The 22,366-nt window shown below is 43.6% G+C and overlaps 1 protein-coding gene across 15 annotated transcripts in view; it reads left to right on the plus strand.

The window, feature by feature from the left end:
• Nucleotides 1–22,366, plus strand: part of IFT88 (intraflagellar transport 88) — a 75,944-nt gene that overhangs the window by 40,260 nt on the left and 13,318 nt on the right. For 4 of the 15 annotated variants that reach the window (XM_073794933.1, XM_073794934.1, XM_073794937.1 and 1 more), the window contains 9 exons: nt 1,784–1,883; nt 6,607–6,693; nt 8,895–9,081; nt 11,552–11,660; nt 13,600–13,750; nt 14,244–14,359; nt 16,097–16,149; nt 17,855–17,920; nt 21,214–21,320. In XM_073794933.1, the coding sequence (XP_073651034.1) occupies nt 1,784–1,883; nt 6,607–6,693; nt 8,895–9,081; nt 11,552–11,660; nt 13,600–13,750; nt 14,244–14,359; nt 16,097–16,149; nt 17,855–17,920; nt 21,214–21,320 (976 nt within the window). Of the gene's footprint in view, nt 1–1,783; nt 1,884–6,606; nt 6,694–8,894; nt 9,082–11,551; nt 11,661–13,599; nt 13,751–14,243; nt 14,360–16,096; nt 16,150–16,732; nt 17,921–18,822; nt 19,175–21,213; nt 21,321–22,366 lie in introns of those variants that run through there. The other 11 variants (XR_012327497.1, XR_012327496.1, XM_073794941.1 and 8 more) reach the window with 11 other exon arrangements.

Consider the following 22,366-nt stretch of genomic DNA (forward strand, 5'->3'; position numbering starts at 1 on the left):
TTGGGCTGAGGCTTGAAAGATTAGTAGGAATAAAAGTGGGGGAAGGGAGGGAGGATGTTGTAAGTAGAGGGAAGAGTGTCTCAAGGGCCGAGATGTTGGCAGCCCTTCCTGTATAGATTCTTCTGGATAATTAGCCCAAAGGTTCTAAGGCATCCTGTCTGTCTAGCATGGTGGGAGCTTTGTTCCATCTTTAGAAAATTGAGAAAAAAAGTGACTCCAGTAATTTTCTGTGGGGCATAATCCTTTTGCAGAATCCTGTTTGGGAACAGGAGGGGAAGAGCATCATGCTTTTGTCTTTGAGCCACTTGATTTGTTGACGGCAGCTCAGGGAATGAGTCAGTGTCTTAAATATTTCCCACTTTTCTAATCTTCCACATCTTCGGGTTTGTGAGCCCCTCTTCCTGGAACACCCTTCCCCTTTTGTCAAATCGATTCATCCTTTTCCCTTAAACTGAGCTCAGACATGTCTGGAATACCTTTCCTAGTGTCTCCACCCCTCCATTCCTGTATTTCTTCACTGTGGTTCTTACACCTAACTCAGTTTACAGGTCTGCTTCCCCTCGAGGGCAAGAACTGTATTTTGTGTGTCCTGGTAGCCCTGTACCAGACGTAATGTCTCACACGTTGTAGACATTCGGTGACTGTTTGCTGCGTGCGTTGTGGAATAGAGGGTTTCCCCCTTATTTTGGGGAGCCCTTCACGCTGCTTTGCTGAGAGGGTCCTCCAGGGGGGCCTGACAGGCTGGGTTTCACATCCTCTCTCACCACTCCAAGCAGAAGGACTGTTTTATAAATCAGGGTTTAAAAAATGTTCTGCTTGAAGAAAGGGATCTTTTGCTTTAATAATTTTATTTTTTAATTTTATTTTTTTAAATTGTATATTTATTTATTTGGCTGTGCCGGGTGTTAGTTGCAGCATGCGGAATTTAGTTCCCTGACCAAGGATTGAACTCCGGCCCCCTGAATTGGGAGCGTGGAGTCTTAACCACTGGTCTGCCAGGGAAGTCCCAGTATTTTTAGATTATTTGTCTAAGCCAGTGGCTTTGAAACCTCTTTGAACCAGACCCTCAGTGAGAAAACGACGCAGCACCGCCTTGCCCTTGTTATGCACAACCCTTTGATACCTTTTCTCTTCTGTTATTTGAAAGGTCATGACCCTCAATTTCGAAAGCATTAGTCTTGGTGCAGTGGGCTTTGGTAGCAATAGAAATTGGGCTCAAGTTCTTACTTGGCAGTTTTCTACTTGTGCGATTTATTTTTGTATCTATGACATGAGATAATGCCCGTCTTTCAGGGCTGTGGTGAGGACTAAATGTGTTCATGCTTACAGGAGTTGGCACATTGCCTGATGTTTAGTTAACGGTAGATGTTCTGTGTGCCCTGAGCAACGGATCCATGAAAGTCTGTTCAAGTTTGTACACAAAAAATTAAATATATTCTCAAGTTCTGTAGAATTTTTCTCACCATCAGAGCATTTAAGATGAAAAAATATATAGAAACGATTTTGCCTGTTACAAACTGAAGTTGTTTTATTAATTTTAAAATGAGAATTTTATTTAAAATACCATAAATAATTAGACGTGGCAAGAGGCTAATGAATTGGCTGATAAAACGGGTTTGGAACTGAAGAGCTCTGTAACTTAATGCCTGTGTTGGAAGGAGTCAGGTGCTCAGTCCTACAGAACACTAGGGGCACTTTTAAACACTTTTGAAAAGTCACAGTTAAGAAAACCTAGATATATTAAAACAAAATAAAATAACCGTTTTTACGCTTTACTTTATAGGTGTGTTGAAGTTGTGAAAGCTTCTCAGTACGTAGAGCTGGCAAATGATCTGGAAATAAACAAAGCAATTATGTACCTGAGACAAAAGGACTTTAATCAAGTAAGTTTAAAAAAATGTTTAGATGGAAGTTAATGTTAACTGGTCAAAGCGATAATACTGTGAAACTCCTTTCTAGATTACTGTTACCTGGGATTATTCTGAAGTTGAATAATATTTTTATTTCTACCTTAACATAATTTCCTCTAATATATCATGGTTTTAATTTTGACCTGTTTGTCCTGTTTCATTTTTTTTGGCCGCACGGCATGTGGGATCTTAGTTCCCTGACCAGGGATTGAAACCATGTCACCTGCAGTGGAAGCGTGGAGTCCTAACCACTGGACCACCAGGGAATTCCCCTGTCCTGTTTCTTAAAATATAAACGCTTGCCATGTAAAACATGGCTGCTAAATGACTAAACCGTATTCTAGTCCAGAGGTCAGCTTTCCCCAGAGGTTTTCAAAGTGTTTCCTGAAGCTCAGAGGCTGTTCAGAGTCAGGGTTCGTACACGGGCAGTGGGGGAGGCCAGGAGCCGGAGCATCAGCCTGGTGCCTGAGCAGCTCTCCTGGCATCTGTTTTACGTGTTTGGTTTACTCATTGACGTTGCGTTGGGCACGAAAGGAATCTGTCCCTGGTCTCACCACTGTCCTGCCGCCTGGGGTGGGGTGGAACGGTGCTCCCCTTCCACAGTCTGCCTCACAGGAGAACAGAAGAACAGCTTTTTAAAAGGGGGCGGGGATCACAAAGGAGAATAGAGAATGAAACTTGATACCCTAGTTTATAAAACCAGTGGTTAGTAGCATATATGCCTGCAATGTAGAAAACTCAGCTCTTCCGCGTTTAGACCCAGAGAGTGAGGGCCAGAGGGAGCCCCAGTGTCTTTCCTCCACGCTCTCCTGAGCCAGTTTTCAGGCTTTCTTCCTATTTAAGACCTTCTGTTTTCCTGGAGACAGTAGAAGTAACTGACCCCTTTTTCGGGGAGGAGGGAGAAGGGCATCTGCCCCGAGGACGTGAGCGAAGGGGAAGCAGCCCGGTGCCCGTGGCGTTGCTGTGTCGTGAAGGCTAGGGCAGCACACCGGCTGGCCCACGGTGTGTGTGGCTTCAGCGTGCTTAATGATTGTAAAGCATAAGAAGACTTTCTAGGTATCTTTGTGTCTGTTCTGCCATTTGAGCATCACACCCTCGGGCATTAAAAATGCCACAGATGAAACTCTGATCCTGTTGGGATGCTGAAAAGTAGAAGTGAAGTGAGACAGATTGGTCTTTGCTGTCTTGCTGGAGTCATCTGTGGACCAAGAAAAATAAGTTCGTGTCTGTGTGAGAAGTACTGTTACAGATGACAAAATAGAGAAAGCCGTTTTCCGAGTTTTCTGTTGATACTTTTAAATGGTCTTTTTAGAAAGGTTTAACACTGTATTATCGTCCATGTTTTAAAGGTGTGTTCACTAAGGAATAAACCCGCTAATTTTTTCATATTTAAATTCATTTAACCCAAATCATATTGTTTGCTGCTTTCCTAGCTGTTCTCATTCAAAATATTCTTTGTTCCGTTTGCCTATATACAATTTTAATATCAGTTATTTTACTGATGTTTTAAAAATGTAACTTCTGCTTTCTTTTACATCGCTGCTTTTACTTTGTGTTTCTTTTGTTGTGTATTGTAAGTATGACGAGGTAGGTATAACACAGTCGCAGTTTGGAAGGAACACTTTTAGGTTAAAAAGGATTGGATTGACTTAACTCATAAGGATCATTGATTAAGATGCTTTATTTATTTATTTATTTTTGGCTGCATTGGGTCTTCATTGCTGCACGCGGGCTTCCTCTAGTTGCGGCGAGCGGGGGCTACTCTTCCTTGCGGTGCACCGGCTCTCATTGCGGTGGTTTCTCTTGTTGCGGAGCACGGGCTGTAGGCGTGCGGGCTTCAGTAGTTGTGGCGCGCAAGCTCTAGAGCGCAGGCTCAGTAGTTGCGGTACACAAGCTTAGTTGCTCCGCGGCACGTGGGATCTTCCCGGACCGGGGCTCGAACCCACGTACCCTGCGTTGGCAGGCGGATTCTTAACCACTGTGCCACCAGGGAAGCCCGAAGATGCTTCACTTACAACTTGGCGTAATGTTGTAAATGTTTTTCAAAAAAAAATGCTGAAATTGGAATCTCAGAGTATGGTTTTTTGTGGTGATAGTGTTGTTTTGTAGCAGAGAAAGAACTCCACTAAAGCCACAGGTGGATGGGGTGAAGGCCAGTGGTGGTGGACAGACATACCCAGAGGAAAGCTGAAGCCCGTAGCGGACGGAATCAGCCAGGAAAGAAAACCCAAACGGAGATTTGTCTATTTTCCTAATTCTTCTTGGGGAAAAAACCCCAAACTAACAGTGTTTATTTTCATTATTTGTTTTGCCATTTACAACTAAATTTTATTGTGAACTTTTATCTGTTTTCTTTATAAATTGATTTACATTATTTTACTTTTAAAAACAAATATTAGAGATGCATTCATTGAATGTGTAAAGAACAGTATGAAAACAGCCTATTTCAAAGCCAAAAATACCTGAGAATGTTCCTTTTATTAGAATATTTAGCCTTTTCAGGATAGTTGTAGTTTAGAAGCTTAAAATTTGAAATATGTTTTTACTCTGTCCATGTTTTTAAATGAATGTTTTAAGTTCTAAATATTTTTGTTAATTCTTCTGAGTAATAGCTTTGGGTTGCATTGTTCTTTATGTATTGTTTGGATTCGTAGCAATCTTTTTTTTTTTTACACAACTTTATTCTTTTTTTTTTTTTTTTTTAGTTAATTAATTTATTTTTGGCTGTGTTGGGTCCTCATTGCTGCGTGTGGTCTTTCTTTAGTTGCGATGAGCGGGGGCTACTCTTTGTTGCAGTGTGTGGGCTTCTCATTGCGGTGGCTTCTCTTGTTGTGGGGCACGGGCTCTAGGCGCGTGGGCTTCAGTAGTTGGAGCACGTGGGCTCTAGATCACAGGCTCAGATGTGGCTCACGGGCTTAGTTGCTCCGCGGCATGTGGGACCTTCCCAGACCAGGGCTCGAACCCGTGTCCCCTGCATTGGCAGGCGGATTCTTAACCACTGCGCCACCAGGGAAGCCCCCAGGGATTCGTAGCGATCTTGTGGGGAGAATAGATTTGGTGTTAAACGTAGTCTTAAAGTATTGTTATCGATGAGCCACAGATTAACAAATATCAGCATTTTAAGATCCAGCCCCCACATTTCCTTGACTGTAATATGAACAGCTGCTTTGAAAGCAGCGATATAAACTGATAGTGTTCTGTTTTTAAAAAATTACCATTGTCGTTAGTTTGCCTTCGGTTCTGCTTTATGGATGTCAGAAATATCAGAGAGCAGCCTTCTTCCCCTCTGTAGTCTACTTGAGTCAGAGGATTCAGTGGATATGTGAGTTATGCCTATTCACGTGCCTTATATTTAATTAATTAATTAATTAATTTTGGCCATGCCACACGGCTTGTGGCATCTTAGTTCCCTGACCAGGGGTTGAACCCACGCCCTCAGCAGCAACAGCGTGGAGTCCTCACCACTGGACCGCCAGGGAAGTCCCCACTTGCCTTATATTTTAAATTAGCACATACATTTATAGTGACACAATCTGAAAGTAAAGATAAAAACATCTCTATTCTTATTCAGTGTGAAATGCAGCTTGTAAAGCTTAGAGGCTCGGAAGAGGAGCTGGGGGTTGGGTAGGGTTGGTGAGGTAGCTTCTGCAGGGAATCACTTCCAGGTAAGTTTTAGGAGCTTCTTGTTATGGAAGAGCCTTCCGAGAAAGAAAGTGAGAAAGGGGCTCTCAAGATGGACGGTGTGGCGTTCGGGTTTTTCTCTTACAGAATTTACTTTGTGGGGTTATAAACTAATGGTCTAGAAACTTCCAACAGTTTTCTCTCGAGTAATCAAGACCCTTTAAGAGAGCAGTTCTTTACTGCGCTACGACCGGGTGTGCAGGTCTCCTGCCCTTGGCCGCAGGGGAGTCAAGTGCTCGGTGGCCCGGCTCAGGGCTCGGACCGCACTGCGTCCACCGGCTCAGGGTTCGGACCGCACGGCGTCCACCAACCCAGGGTTCGGACCGCACGGCGTCCACCGGCACAGGGCTCGGACCACACGGCGTCCACCGACCCAGGGTTCGGACCGCATGGCGTCCACCGGCACAGGGCTCGGACCGCACAGCGCCCACCGGCACAGGGCTCAGACCGCACGGCGTCCACCGGCGCAGGGCTCGGACCGCACGGGCGTCCAGCAGCAGCAGCTGCGGCCCCTGCAGAAGCTGAGCAGGGCTTTGCTTAGACACAGCTGCTCCCCAGGAGCCAGCGGCCAAGCATTTTCTATTCAGTAAATGTAGTGTAAAGGAAGGAAGGAAAAACCACGTCTTTTTCCTGTTTCTGGTACCTCTCAGTAACTTCTAGGTGGAGAACTCATCCACCTCCCGTGCAAGGAGCCTGGCATCCCAAGTGTCCTGCCATGTCGGGGCATCTCAGACTTGCCAGGGGGTAAAAACGTGCTTTAAATTCCTCATGGCTTCAGAGTGTAGTTACATTTGGATCTGTATCAGGTCACTTTGTGACGCTCCCAGAATTGCTTTCTATCCCAGTTTTGAGAATTCTTTTTCACAAGTACTGATAATCAAGTGAAATTCTCATCTGTCATCTGTTTTCCTGAACACACTAATCACCCCTCTGCATTCCCTGGTCTTGTCCCCAAACTGAAGCCTAAATGCTATCATATTACAGAGGTAATAACTGGCAGACATTTCATTTTTAGGCTGTAGAGACCTTAAAAATGTTTGAAAAAAAGGACAGTAGTGTGAAGAGTGCAGCTGCAACCAACCTCTCATTCCTGTATTATTTGGTGAGTTCTGCTTTTCATGACTACGTTGGTACTGTGGTATTTTTAGGTTGCTGCCCAAGGAGGGGCTCTGGAGAAGTGGGGTGGAGAAGGACAGCACGGCTGGGTTGGTCTGCGGGCCGCTTGGGTGGTGCATGTGAGCGCGAGGCCATCTCAGAAGGAGGACAGAGGGAGGACCTGTGGAGCTGACCTCAGATGGGAAATCAGGGTTAGAGATAAAATGCGTGGTTGTCTCTGTAGAGGTTTAAGCTTTGATGACAGATGCCATGGACGGAATGATTGTCTCCCCAAAATTCATCTGTGAAGCCCTAACACCCAACGTGGCTGTATTTGGAGGTGGGGACTTAGGGTTAGCTGAGGTCATGAGGGGAGCCCCCATGATGGGATTAGTGCCTTTATTAGAGGAGAAGGGGACCAGAGCCCTGTGCCCTGTGAGGACACAGCAAGGAGGCCATCTGCAGATGTGGACGTGGGCCCTCACCAGATACCAGGCCTGCTGATCCCCTGGTCTTCGACCTCCAGCCTCCGGAACTGTGAGAAGTAACTGTGAATTGTTGAAGCCCCGTCTCTGGTACGCAGACAGCAGGCGGTGTCTCCAGGGTGTGAGCAGGGCGCAGGGCTGGGGGCTGAGGAGGCCAGAGTGCAGATCCGTGGAGGAGACAGGAAAGGAACTAGCAAAGCATGACGGCTTTCGGGGGGGCAGGCATCGTGAGAGCGGAGAGGAGGCACAAGAGAATGAAGGTCCCCGGGGTGGGGGGCGGGGGAAGGCTCAGCCAATGCAGCCGAGCGAGGCTCAGCCCACCCTGCAGGATGGTCCGCTGGAGCAGGGCTGGGCCTTTGCACCTGCAGCCGCCTGTGTTCTCCCCCCTCCCCCTCCCCTCCCCTCCCCCCTCCCCCCTCCTTTCCCCTCCCTTCCCCCCTCCCCTCCCCTCCCTTCCCCCTTCCCCTCCCCTCCCCTCCCTTCCCCTCCCCTCCCCTCCCCTCCCCTCCCCTCCCCCTCCCCTCCCCTCCCTTCCTCTCCCCTCCCCTCCCCTCCCTTCCCCTCCCCTCCCCGCCCTGCCTCTCCCCTCCTCTCGCGTGCTCTCCCCTCCTCTCCCCTCCCCTCCCCTCCCCCCCCTCTCCTTCCCCTCCCCTCCTCTCCCCTCCCCTCCCACCCCAGCCCCTCCTCTCCCTTCCCCTCCCCTCCCCTCCCCTCCCTTCCCCTCCCCTCCCCCCACCCCAGCCCCTCCCCTCCCCGTCCAGGGACCCTGAGGTCATCCCCTCACAGCTCTCCAGCAACCCGTCACTGCTCTTCTAAGTTGTGCCTGAAGCTTAATCTAAAAGACAGTGTTACACGGTTTAGTGTTTATGACACCAGCACCCCGCTCTGAGGGAGTCCACACAGATACTTGTATGTGAATGTTCAGAGCAGCGTTATTCATGATAACCAGGAGTGGGTGGAAACAACCCAGGTGCCCATGAACTTGGTGGAGAGGTCTGTGGGACTCGGATGCCCTCTGTGGTCCACAGCCCAGCCCGGCGCGGATCTGGGTCCTCTGCAGGAGGAAGAGCTGGACATGGGTGGGGAGCGAGGGTGAGCTGGGCGGGGGGGCGAGACTGGGAAGGGCCTTCAGAGGGTAAGGTGCCGCCACACGTTCACATCCACGGCCACTGGACAAGGACCACGGGGGGGGGGGGGGATGGGAGGTGCGAAGCAGTGCCCCTCCCTCAGCCACGCCCACGAGGCACCAGCAGCTACGCTGTGAGAGGCGCGAGGCCCTCGCGGCACAGGTGAATGCCAGCCCAGCCGTGTCCTAATTAGGCACTGGCGGTGGGGACGCAACGGAGGCGTGGACTGTGGCGATGCGGTACCCACCGGCCATGCAGCCAGGGTGACGGGGCAGGAGGGTAGTGGGGCCTCTAGCTGTGTGGGTGCCATAGGTGTGGGGAGCTCCCACCTGCAGTCAGTGGGTGCTGGAGATGGAACCGCTGCTATGGAAGTGGTGGTGGTGTCCAGACCATGACTGCGGAGCAGTCGGTTGTAAGAAACTTCTTGACAAGTAAAACCTTTTGTGGAGTGAGTCCAGCGAGACCAAGATATGTAAACTATGTGCTTGTTTATCCTGTCTGTAATCTCAGAAAGTCCCTTTATCATGTCTGTAATCTCAGAAGAGGCAGAAGGGGTACAATGAACTTCAAATAATTTGTATATTTTTGTACTTTAGGAGAATGAATTCTCACAAGCCAGTAGCTATGCAGATTTAGCTGTGAACTCTGACAGATATAACCCGTCAGCTCTTACTAATAAAGGGAATACAGTTTTTGCAAATGGTGACTATGAGAAGGCAGCTGAATTCTATAAAGAGGCTCTAAGAAATGATTCTTCTTGTACTGAAGCACTTTATAATATTGGTAAGTGAAACAGGCAAAATTGCCTTTTTTTTTTTTTTTTTTGCTTATAAAGCTCCAATTCATTGAGAGGAAGGGTTCCTTGCAACAAAAAGTTGAAAAGAAGACTCTTGGATTATAGACTATTTTTAATGGAATTAATGACTCAGAATCTGGACGCTTGTGAGATTTGGGTAGATGTAGCCGAAATTCCCTCTAAAAAGACTTCCAGGTTCCTCCCACCGTGGTATGAGAATGTTTCCCGAATTCCTGCTTAATTCAACTTTTGCCAAATTGATAGGTGGGGAAAAAAAATCTCATTTTCTTCCTTTTTTTTCTTTTATAAATTTTTTTATGTTTGGCTGCGTTGGGTCTTTGTTGCTGCGCACAGGCTTTCTGTAGTTGCGGTGAGCGGGGGCTACTCTTCTTTGCGGTGCGTGGGCTCTAGGTGCATGGACTTCAGTAGTTGTGGCACATGGGCTCAGTAGTTGTGGCACGTGGGCTCAGTAGTTGTGGCATGCAGGCTCAGTAGTTGTGGCACATAGGCTTAGTTGCTCTGTGACATGTGTGCGATCTTCCTGGGCCAGGGCTTGAACCTGTGTCCCCTGCATTGGCAGGTGGGCTCTTAACCACTGCACCACCAGGGAAGTCCCTTCCTTTTTAATTACAAACATATTTCAAACATTAAAAAAGAGAGAGAAAAAGCATACCTCTGTACCTACCACCTATATTTAACACATTTTTACATTTTGTTATTTTTACTTCAGATTTTGTCTTTAATAAACTGTTAAAGACCTGAAGGCTCACACCACCCCATCCCTCCCCTGCCTGTCAGAGGTCACCTGACCCCCATCGTGTCCCCCTGTCGTGCCCCCCCGGTTGTGCCCCCCCCGTCATGCCCCCGCGGTCGTGCCCCCCCGTCGTGTCCCCCAGTCATGACCCCCATCGTGTGCCCCCGTCGTGGCATCCCCCCGTTGTGTCCCCCTCATCTCCCCCACCCCCACCCCATCATGAGCTCGTGCTGTTGCAGACACATGTTGATGCAGTGCAGGCTCATGTCTTGGCTTCAGTGAAGTTTCCTCTGAAGGTTTCTTCTCCTGCTTCTTTGGTTGGCTTGTTCATGTTATCCTCTCTTTACTGTGACGATCTTTCCTCCTTGTCTGATGAGCCTGGCCTTCTCCTCGTATCTAGGAGTTTGCAGCTGAGGCGGAGTGGGACCTTCGAGGCCTGCCCACTCCCCACCATGCACCGTCTGTCTCATTGTGTCCTGAGGGTGTCCAGGCAGCTGGATCTCTCCTCCCCGGGCTGGGCTGGGTGGGACGGGAGGGGCAGGGGGCATTAGCAACTCTACCTGGCACTGAGGGGTTAGGAGAAGAGGGGTGAGTATGGGGGCCTGGGGGGCACGAGGTCACTCACCAGGCCTCCGTCCATTTGACCTCTTCATATGTTTAAATGCCTCTCTTAGTCCGTCGCTTAAGGGAGCTTTATAATTTCTTCTGTGAAACAGAATTTTTCTATTTTTTATGTAGTCAAATTTGGTTTTTGAAAATCTGTGGCTTCATTTGTTCATTGCTTTATGAAGCCCTTCCCGACCCCAAGATCACAAAGTCATTTTCCTTTCATGCTTTTATAGCTTTGTTTTTCTATTTAGTTTTGAAATAAAAATTGAATTTATTTGAAAAAGGAATAAATTCAAGAGAGGAATGTGTGGGTTTTTCGTCATGTGTAATCACTTGTCCTGGCACTGTTTATTTCTTGTCCCTTAGTCCTCCTTGAGTTTGTTTATTTTTTTAAAATATTTATTTATTTATTTATTCATTCATTCATTCATTCTGGCTGCGCCTGGTCGTAGTTGCAGCATGCATGCAGGATCTAGTTCCCCAACCAGGGATCGAACCCAGCCCTCCATCATTGGGAGCACTTTTTTTTTTTTTTTTTTGCGGTACGCAGGCCTCTCACTGTTGTGGCCTCTTCTGTTGCGGAGCACAGGCTCCGGACGCGCAGGCTCAGCGGCCATGGCTTACAGGCCCAGTCGCTCTGCGGCATGTGGGATCTTCCCGGACCGGGGCACGAACCCGTGTCCCCTGCATCGGCAGGCGGACTCTCAACCACTGTGCCACCAGGGAAGCCCGGGAGCACAGACTCTTACCCACTGGACCACCAGGGAAGTCCTAGTCCTCCCTGACTTTAACTGAATTCTGTAACCCAGCCCATTTCTGAACTGTTTGTGCTGTTCTTTCAATGTTTGTCATTCCTGCTCCCCTCAACACTTCAAAACATACACTAAAGCTTTCATGATTTAGTGTCTGCCAAACATTAGTGGAATTTCCTGCCCCTGCCTTGTTCCTTTTTTTTTTTTAATTGTGTTTATCTTTATTTTCTCTTTTGGATGAATATTTACCTATATTTAAATATTCATTCTGTTACTTTGAGAAAATTACTGCCAGTACTGGTGTTTATAGCTTACCTTTCTTTCTCTTCCTTCTTTGTAAAGGCCTTACCTGTAAGAAGCTAAACCGGCTTGATGAAGCTTTGGACTGTTTCCTGAAACTTCACGCAATCCTAAGAAACAGCGCCCAAGTCCTTTACCAGATAGCAAATATGTATCTTATGTGAAAAACTTAAGGACAGTTATTAATTCACTCAGTTGGTGATTGAGTACCACTTATTAAATAAGCTTAACCAGTGAATTAATTGATGGGGGTATATTTTAAAACCTGACTATCAAATTAATATGTGATGAAAATATGATTTGAGTGATCCTGTTTTAAAGGGTCATTTGCATTATAGGAGGAATTATTTAGAAGTTGCAACTATTATTAATTTTTAGACATAGTATTTGAAGTAATTGGGTATCATGTCGAGTCCACACAAGATGTTCATTGAGCATAATTTAGACCCTTTAGGGAATTCCCTGGCGGTGCAGTGGTTAGGACTCCTCGCTCTCACTGCCAGGGCCCAGATTTGATCCCGGATCAGGGAACTTAAGATCCCACAAGCCATGTGGCACAGCCAAAAAATAAATAAATAAATAACGATAATGATGAAAAAATTTTAAGTATTGTCTCCTGTGCTTCTGGTAGGGTAGATAAAAGTTTTTTGATAAAAAATGTTAATTTTAGAGCAGATAGCGGCATAGTTATTTCTTTTAGCCTTTTTGTTTTGTCCAGTTCATTTCTCTGAAGGTGCCAGTGTCATGACCTGCTGGTGCCCAGTTCCTGATCAGTGTCGATCCAGTCAAGCAGTTGTTGTGTTTGAGGCTGTTTGAATACATTTCCTTATTTTAATGTTTTTCTTATGGTATCACATTTGTCATCATTAAAAGTAGAAGGCTCTTCTTTTTTTTTTAAATAAATTTATTTATTTTATTTATTTATTTTTGGCTGCATTGGGTCTTGGTTGCTGCACACAGGGTTTTTCTAGTTGTGGTGAGCGGGGGCTACTCTTCATTGTGGTGCACGGGCTTCTCATTGTGGTGGCTTCTCTTGTTGCGGAGCGCGGGCTCTAGGCGAGCAGGCTTCAGTAGTTGTGGCACACGGGCTCAGTAGTTGTGGCTTGTGGGCTCTAGAGCACAGGCTCAGTAGTTGTGGTGCACGGGCTTAGTTGCTCCGTGGCATGTGGCATCTTCCTGGACCAGGGCTGGAACCCATGTCCCCTGCATTGTCAGGCGGATTCTTAACCACTGCACCACCAGGGAGGCCCCAAGGTTCTTCTTTTTCAATGAAACTTTGGATCGGAATATTTTCATGTCATTAAGGCAGCTAATATAAATAGTAAGTAATCAATAAGTACTGGTGTGAATAAATTATTTGAGTGCATGCAGAGGACTTACTAGGCATTAAAGCTACAAAAAACTGTCTTGGGCTTGTAATGTAATTAGGGAAAACTCACCAGAAAATACATGGAAACCATTCCTTTAAAATGTTGAACACTTAAGAGAGGTGGAATGATTGAAACACAGCACTCAGGCTTTTTTTTTTTTTTTTTTTTTTTTTTTTTTTTTTTTTGCGGTACGTGGGCCTCTCACTGCTGTGGCCTCTCCCGTTGCAGAGCACAGGCTCCGGATGCGCAGGCTCAGCGGCCATGGCTCACGGGCCCAGCTGCTCCACGGCATGTGGGATCCTCCCAGACCGGAACATGAACCTGTGTCCCCTGCATCAGCAGGCGGACTCTCAACCATTGTGCCACCAGGGAAGCCCCAGGCATTTTTATTAAGGACAAATTTTGGACAAAACTTTGAATAAAACAGCACCCTATTAATTCTACTAGTGTGGCAGTTGATCTTAGTGGGTAGTAATGAAGTAAAAGGAAAAGCAAGATGTGTGTGTGTGTGTGTGTATATATGTGTGTCCCATATACATGTATAGGGGACAGAAGTGTTACCATTTTTCATCCTCATCCCTGACGAAATCCAGAGTAAACAGTATTAAGTAGCACATTAGTATAGACTAAGAAATATTTTTATGAAATGTTGGTTTTAGGTTTGCTTATTGATCAGTGAATTTAGAAAAATTGTGTTATCCTTCATTGAAATTGTCTAAGATACGAGTTAATGGAAGATCCCAATCAAGCTATGGAATGGTTAATGCAGCTGATCAGTGTTGTTCCAACTGACTCCAGAGCTTTGTCTAAACTGGGAGGATTATATGACAGTGAGGGGGATAAATCCCAAGCATTCCAATATTACTATGAGGTGGGTGTGCAGTCTTGCCTTCCTTCTGCTTTTTAGCCTTTTATGAATTGTTATAAAAAAGACAGCAGGCCTTTTAATTTTTAAAAATTATAAATGCTTATTAGCTTTTAAATAAATAATTTAAAATGAAACATTTGTGGAATATAAAGTTAGTTTTTGATTATTTTAATAAAAGGTAAAATAAAAGGTACCAGTGCATTTTTCTCTTGAAGGGTGATTTAATCCCTTTTGAGTCTATTGCATACTTAATTTGACTCAGATCATATATCAGTACATCGAAAAGATATTTATAGATAATTGAAAATGTGTCAAACAAATCTTAAGTTTTCCAAATCTTATATAGTTTCAAAACTTGAACAGTACTTGTGACACAGCTCATACTTCTTAAGTAAGAAGTGTCACACTGTATACATTAATGCAGCTGGTGGGGAAGGTGTTGGGGAGTGAACTGTGCATTGTGACTGAAGTTCTTTTGTCACACCTCCCTTTCCAGTCGTATAGGTATTTCCCGTCCAATATTGAAGTCATCGAGTGGCTTGGGGCCTATTACATCGACACCCAGTTTTGTGAAAAAGCCATTCAGTACTTTGAAAGAGCTTCTCTTATACAGTAGGTAACTGTTACGATTTTATGTTTAGTTAAATGTCTACAATCTGATAGACATACTGAGTTCATGAACAGTTATTAGTGAACATTCAGGCATCGTTTTGATTTTCTTGTATTGTGTTTCATTTGACTTGGTCTTTATTATGATAAATATATTTCCTTTTTATGCAAATGTTTTAAAAAATACCTTCAAGGTACTTTTCTGTGTGTATTTTTCTTTTTCACATCTCAGTAAACAGGTATTATTTCTTTATCAATCAGAAAATGACTCTCTCATTCCAAAGACAAAGTTTCATTTCTGAAAGAGTCCTAATTGAAATGTTTCATTGGTCTCAGTTTGTAATTGATATACATTATATATTAAAAATCAGGACTTCCCTGGTGGCGCAGTGGTTAAGAATCCGCCTACCAATGCAGGGGACATGGGTTTGAGCTCTGGTCCGGGAAGATCCCACATGCCACGGAGCAGCTAAGCCCGTGTGCCACAACTACTGAGCCTGCGCTCTAGAGCCCACGAGCCACAATTAATGAAGCCCATGTGCCACAACTACTGAAGCCCACGCGCCTAGAGCCCACAAGAGAAGCCACCGCAATGAGAAGCCCACGAACCGCAACGAAGAGTAGCCCCCGCTCACAGCAACTAGAGAAAGCCTGCGTGCAGCAACAAAGACCCAACGCAGCCAAAATTAAATAAATTTATTTTTTTAAAAAAAGAAAGAAAAAAAAAAAAAGAAAGCAGGAGTAGCAATATTAACTTCAGACAGAACAGAAATCAAACTTATAAAAAAATCAAATTCTTAAAAATGTCTTTAAATTCATATCAGAATGTTTTATACATTATTCAAAAATAATTGGGATATGTCATGTTGTGTTTTGTGTTTGGCCAAATTGAATTTTAACATTAGATATGGGGAAAGGGGAGCCGGGAGGGACAAGGTATCGGTAAGGGATTACGAGGTACAAACTACTATGTATAAAATAAATAAGATACAAGGATGTATTGTGCAGCACAGGGAATATAGCCAATATTTTATAATAACTATAAATGGAGTATAATCTATAAAAATTTTGAATCACTGTGTTGTACACTTGAAACTAATATTGTAAATCAGCTATACCTCAATTTGAAAAAAAATAAAAGAGAAGTGAGGAGAGCATTAAATTATTCCCTAGTCTTTTATTCCTTCAAATTTTGTTTTTCTCAGAAATTTTTAGTAGTAGTCTTTAGAAATTCTGGTCATGTTTATTTTAGAAAAGAAATTCACTTCTATTTTAAGGGAAAAAAAAGAATGAATAGATTTCTTTTTTACTTTCTTTTTAGTTGAAGTCTAATTGTTCAAACACAAGGTCAAAAATTGCCTCTTGGATACTAAATTTGCAAGCCTAAACCTAGGTTTCTAAGCCTTAGGTACTAAGTATAAGATATGGCAAAGGTAATAAAAATGGTTAAAATAGAATGCTGTGGTCTTTACGCAAACTGGCGAGGCAGTTCTTCTAAGAATGTCTAAACAAAGGTGTGAGTTAATTGAAGGGCTCTAAATGTAAATTTCCTAATATCAGTATGACAGATAATAATGAAGGAAATTGTATATATGCTGTTGTTAATAATAAAGACGACCTAATCAAATGTCAAAAAGTAATTGAAAGCTAGTACCGATATGTAGCTTAGCTTTATAAAACTGTTTGGCCATCACAGATTATTTTTGTTTCATCTCTAATTTCACATAATTTCTTTTACAGGCCTACACAAGTGAAGTGGCAGCTGATGGTAGCTAGCTGTTTTAGAAGAAGTGGTAAATGCTTTAATTTTATTCACTTTAATATATGTTGCTTGTTTCTATCTTTTAGGTAGTTATGCATATAAATGTGTTCCTATTGTAGATTTATTTATTAAGATTAACTTTTGATAGTACACATATCAAACATTATACGAAAGACACAGTGTTTACTACGTACAGTTAAAAGTTACGTTTACTAACCCGCATCCCCTGCATTGGAAGCGGGGAGTCTTAACCACTGGGCCGCCAGGGAAGTCCCATCTAGTCACCTCATTCTAAACATCCTGTGTGCTCTGCCCAATGTGTGAGCCTCTCTCACACCTGAAAAGCTGAGGAGAGCCCAGAACTGGGGCCGCAGGACCTGATTTTGTACAGCAGATGTCACTAGTCATCCTGGTTGTGTTTTCAGTGTCAGTCTTTATCTCGTCCTGTGCTGCTGGCCTGTTCTGCAGTGTCAGTGTGTTAATGGTTTGGGACTAGCCATGAAGTGAATGATACTGTTAAAATGTCAGGATTAAGCAGGAGATAATTGTTAACACTGTGGTTAAAATGTTTAGTTAAAATAACATGCTAATGTAGTTAAGTGTGAAAAATGCAGTCCCTCTTATAGAGCAACCAGATGTCCAGGAAAGCTCCCTCACCCAGGGAAGCGCGAGCCGTGACCACCGGCAGCGGTCCCCGCCGTTTCTTAGGGCCCTCTGTCTGCCTCCGAGAGCGCCTCAGGTGGCAGCGGGACACAGGTGCGGTGTGACCTCAGGTCATTTTGCGGGTTGGTCTCTAATGTTACCGTGTTTCCTGTTGGCGGAAAGACCTCTCTGTATACACATTTCATTTATGTCAGGGCAAGTCCGAGTTGCCTGCGCACGTGTAGTGCCTGTCCTGTGACGTGTGTGTGTGTGTGTGTGTGTGTGTGTGTGTGTGTGTGTGTGTGTGTGTGTGTGTGTGTGTGTGTGTGTGTGTGTGTGTGTGTGTGTCTCTCTCTCTCTCTCTCTCTCTCTCTCTCTCTCTCTCTCTCTCTCCAGGGGAAGAGCGGCCACCTTAGCCGGCCCGGCCGCGCTCTGGGTGCTCCGCTCTCCGTCTTGTTCAGCCTCCACCCCGACGGCCCTTGTGCAGGAGGCCCAGACGTAAGGGCATAACTCTTTCCTGAGATTTTAGCAAAGGTCTTTGATCCAAAATTCGTTTTTCCTATTCTTTGCTGCCATGTGAAGCTAAATTATTTTATTACAAAACAAAATGCTTTCTGTAAACTTTTTAATGTTTGAATATAAAAACTGCAAAACAAGTTATTTTTCATCTTTTCCAAGTGAATAACATTGAAATTAATGTTATTACTTCATTTTAAGAAGTAGAACTAAGTTTCAACCATTTACTTCCACTCTGCGCCTTTTTCAGATTTATTTTGTCTGTACATTTTCTTCCAGAAGTTATATTGAGGGACCTCCCTGGCGGTCCAGGTGTTAGGACTCCACACTTCCACCGCATGGGGCACAGGTTTGATCCCTGGTCGGGAACTAAGATCCCACATGCTGCACAGCCAAAACAAACAAACAAAAAACAGAAGTTATATTGGGAACGGTTGTTTATGCCTGTGGCAAACATGGAAGTCATCCTTCTAAACCAATGAAATGGTGCCAGAATATTGAATTTAAATTAGTATTTTGCTGAACCTGTTCATTTCTATAATCTGCTAGTATGTTTGTTTTTCCTCCTTCACTTATAGGTAACTACCAAAAAGCATTAGATACTTACAAAGATATTCACAGAAAATTTCCAGAAAATGTTGAATGTAAGTGAGACTACATTTTGTAACTTTGAAAGTATAGGTTCTCACATTTTATGTCCTAATATGTAATAATTACCTTTGCTACAGTAATTGCATACATAGATACCAACCTATAATTTGCGGTACATGTTTAAATATGTGGTTATAGGATCAGAAAATTTGACTATGCAAGTACACATTTTTATAGAATTTAATTCTTGACGGATTTAAATATACCACTGAATTCTCTTCAGTAGTAAACAGATCTATATTTCAAAGCTTTATGAAATTTTAAGAATAAATTTTGTTTTATTATTTTTTAAAGTTCATAAACTGGTATTTTATAGAAAAGGCATTTTATTTATTTAAAAAAAATTCTTTTTTATAAATTTATTTATTTTATCTTTGGCTGCATTGGGTCTTCGTTGCTGCAGGCGGGCTTTCTGTAGTTGCGGCGAGCGGGGGCTACTCTTCGTTGTGGTGCGCGGGATTCTCATTGCAGTGGCTTCTCGTTGCGGAGCACAGCCTCTAGGCGCGCAGGCTTCAGTAGTTGTGGTACGTGGGTTCAGTAGTTGTGGATCTCAGACTCTACAGTGAAGGCTCAGTAGTTGTGGCGCACGGGCTTCATTGCTCCGCGGCATGTGGGATCTTCCCGGGCCAGGGATCGAACCCATCTCCCCTACATTGGCAGGCGGATTCTTAACCACTGTGCCAGCAGGGAAGCCCTAGAAAAGCATTTTAAACCATCCATTTAATTATAACTTTTTGAGACTGAAAAAATACCTTTAGAGTTTATGATAATAGAACATTAATAATCTTGCTGATACTGGTAGCAAATTAATTTTAAAACATTATGTTATATGTAACTTATTTCCCTTTTATAAAGTTGGCTTTGTATAAAATATTCATTTCTTCCAATCTTATAGCACAGTGGATTTGATGCAACCTGAAGTAACAGTGTTACAGTAACAGCAACAAGATCAGGATCCGGAAAAGTACAAAATAACCATATTCATAGGTCTCATATTCTCACTAAACTATATATGGCCCCAGTAGCTTTGTGACTAAAGGAAAAAGGGAAGATACAGTGGGTTTTATAATCTTTACTATTTATAAGAAAATAAAAAGTAATTCCTTGGGAAGAAGAAAATCCTTTCAACTCTTACTTCAGTTGTGTTGAGACACAGAGGAGAGTAGATAAAAGGTCACTGGAAGACGTCATAGCTCCTAGCTTTACTAACATCCGTCCAACAAATAAAATAATGTGTTTGAAAAGTCCGTTTTGAATGTTGTCCTTCAATGACCATGCACACAAAACAGCACATTTCAGTAAAAACAGATCTTTTCTGGGCCACGTTTTCAGTGGCGCAGCCTGATCCAGGGGTTAGATGTGCTGCATGTTCCTTCAGTAATATTTTTCTCAATTTGACTTCTGTGAAAGCAGAGAGCTCAGAATTATGGCCTTTGGTAAGAGCCTAGGGGCGAGGAGTTTTGTAATGCTGGTCACATGTGGGTCCATTAGCTCACAGCAGTTTCTGAATGCCAGTCAGAAAACCGGATACATGGGAATTACTTGTAAAACTTGTAAAAACTACAAATCTGTAGCCCAACCTACAGAGATTCTCATTCAGGTTGCAGTGGACCCAGATATCTGATTTTTCCTATTTCTTTTTTTTTCTCATCTATTTATTTTTCTGTTTCTTTTTTAACAGCTTTTAATGTGATTCTTAACTTCAGTCACATTGGGGAACTGATACTTTAAAGATTAAATGAGAGCAGTAATAGCTTTTGGGGAATGGAAACCCAGCAGTCCGCTGGGCAGAGCTTCTCAGCTTCAGCAGCACTGACATTTGGGATCGGATAATCCTGTGCTGTGGGGCCATCCTGTGGATTCTAGAATGTTCTAGCAACATCCCTGCCCTCCACCCACTGGGTGCCAGGAGCACACCTCCTGTTATGACATTGTCAGGTGTCCCCTGGGGATGCAGCTGCTGCCGGTTGAGGACCACTGCAGTAGCTGCAGCACCTCCGCACCGGACAGCAAAGAGAGCATCTCCAAGCAAGGCCACTTTTCTTTCTTTAGAGAGAGTTTAAGATTCACTGTAAAAGTTGAATGATTGGGACTTCCCTGGTGGTGCAGTGGTTAAGAATCCACCTGCCAGTGCAGGGGACACGGGTTCGAGCCCTGGTCCGGGAAGATCCCACATGCCGCGGAGCAACTAAGCCTGTGTGCCACAACTACTGAGCCTGTGCTCTAGAGCCCATGAGCCACAACTACTAAACCTGTGCTCTAGGGCCCGCGAGTCACAACTACTGAACCCGCGCGCCAAGAGCCCGTGCTCCGCAACAAGAGAAGCCACCGCAATGAGAAGCCCATGCACCGCAATGAAGAGTAGCCCCTGCTTGCTGCAACTAGAGAAAGCCTGCGTGCAGCAACGAAGACCCAACGCAGACAAAAATAAATAAATAATTTATTTTTTTGAAAAACTGTTTAAAAAAAAAAGTTGAGTGATTATCTGTGCCGTGGGGAATGTCCAAGGTACTTTGGCCTGTTTAATTTTCAAAACAGGTGTAATCAGTAGTCTGCCTTATGGTAGCATAGGAAAAACACTTGCACTCATGTAAGGTCTCACTTTGAGCAGAGTACTTTTCTGATGAACCCAAAGGGTGATTTTGTCTTAAAATACATTCTTCTGTTATCAAAAATTGACCTGTAGTCGAGTATTATTTGTAGAAAATATAAATTACCTTCTTACTGTGCATTATCAGGGTAAATGTATACATAGGCAATTTACGCAGTAGTAATGTGTGACATTTTAGATTATTTTAGTACCATTACTTTTGTAATACATTAATGGTCATGAATTAGTCACTAACTTACAAATTCTTATGGGGTGACTGCAGTGCTGGTACACAGCACTGTTCCCGCCCTGTGGGTGTGGCAGAAAACAAGACAGACCAAAATCCTGGCCTCATGGAGCTTGGATTCTAGTGGGAAGAAAAAGACAATAAACAAGTATATAGTATGTCAGGAGTCGTAAGTGGTATAAAGGAGAAGCAGGTGAGGAGATAAAGGCTCGGATTATAGATGCTGTGGTCTCTCCTGAAGGGCGGGTGGCAGAGTCCCTCTAAACCGTCTTCCCAGGAGGTCAGTTCTCAGAGGGCCAGGAATACAAAGTGCAGTGATTTTTCAAGAGAAACAAACCCTGTTTGTGAGCAGCATTCCTACCCGGGTCCCAGAAGACTGAGCTTACTGATTTATTGTTCTTTGAACACCATGGATAAATAGTTTTCTAAAAATATTTTTCATAATTTAGGTCTACGTTTCTTGGTTCGTCTCTGCACAGATATTGGATTAAAAGAAGTTCAAGAATATGCAACAAAACTCAAGAGATTGGAAAAAATGAAAGAAATCAGGGAACAGGTATGTCATGTGAGCCGAAAACTGCTGTCAGTTTTGAAAATGTCAGCCTTCTGTAGCTCAGCTGAGTGATGTCTGGGCTTCTGTCAGTAAAATTAAGTTGCAGTTATTTTTCTGCTGTGGCATGAAAGGAAAAATAACTAAAACTCTAGTTTTAGGATAAAATTTAGTCAAAATCTAGTTCCTAATCAGAGAAAGTGCAGTAGATTCAGTGTAGTCTTTAGTGGAAATCTACTAATAGACTAACAATTGTAATTTCTCCAGTACAAAATAGCTGCAGGTTAAGTTGTAGACGTAACTTCAGCTGGAGAGTCTCGTGGCCTGTGGAAACCAGGAGACAGTCACTTGCCTACAACAGCAGTTCATTGGGCTGCTGTGTTGCATCGTAGGGCACGGCTCTGAGGATGGCTGATACAGAGGCTTCAGGTGTATTTCTGTGTTCCCTGCAGTGTTTTACTTCTGTGAGAGAATAATCCCTCCTGTGTTTGAGCCTAGAATATTTAAAACTTTAACATGATTTCTGAGTATCCGCCTTTCATAGAAAGAAAATTCTTTAAGCTTAAGCTTTTCCAAAAATTTAATTACCTTGGGTAATTAAATCTAAATTTCGTATTTGCTTTCAAAATGTCGTTATCTTGTTTTTGCTTTGAGGATGTGACCTGATTGTTTTATTCTCTTTTTTAAATTGTCAGTTGCAAAAGCATTATGAGCATGACCTTAAAAATCCTATAAAACATCAAGTTGGTATTAAAATGCCACTGCTAGGGTATATAGTTACAACCTGCTGTGAAGACCAGCTGAATACCACATACCAATTGCTAATTTAATTAGATAACCTGTGTGAAAGTTTTGTAAAATTAAACTAGTACAAATTGGAAGATCAAATTATCATAACTATCATCATAATTACTATTACATTTGTTTCATGAAGAAGAATCAAAAAGAAGTATCTATTTCAAACCATGAAATTCTTTGGAGCTCAAAACTAGTTCTGTGAAGGTACTTAGTGTAGAACCGTGGGTGCATCTGGAAGTCTTCAGACTTCGTAA

This window comes from Tursiops truncatus, chromosome 18 (assembly GCF_011762595.2).
Source record: "Tursiops truncatus isolate mTurTru1 chromosome 18, mTurTru1.mat.Y, whole genome shotgun sequence".
Lineage (NCBI taxonomy): Eukaryota > Metazoa > Chordata > Mammalia > Artiodactyla > Delphinidae > Tursiops > Tursiops truncatus.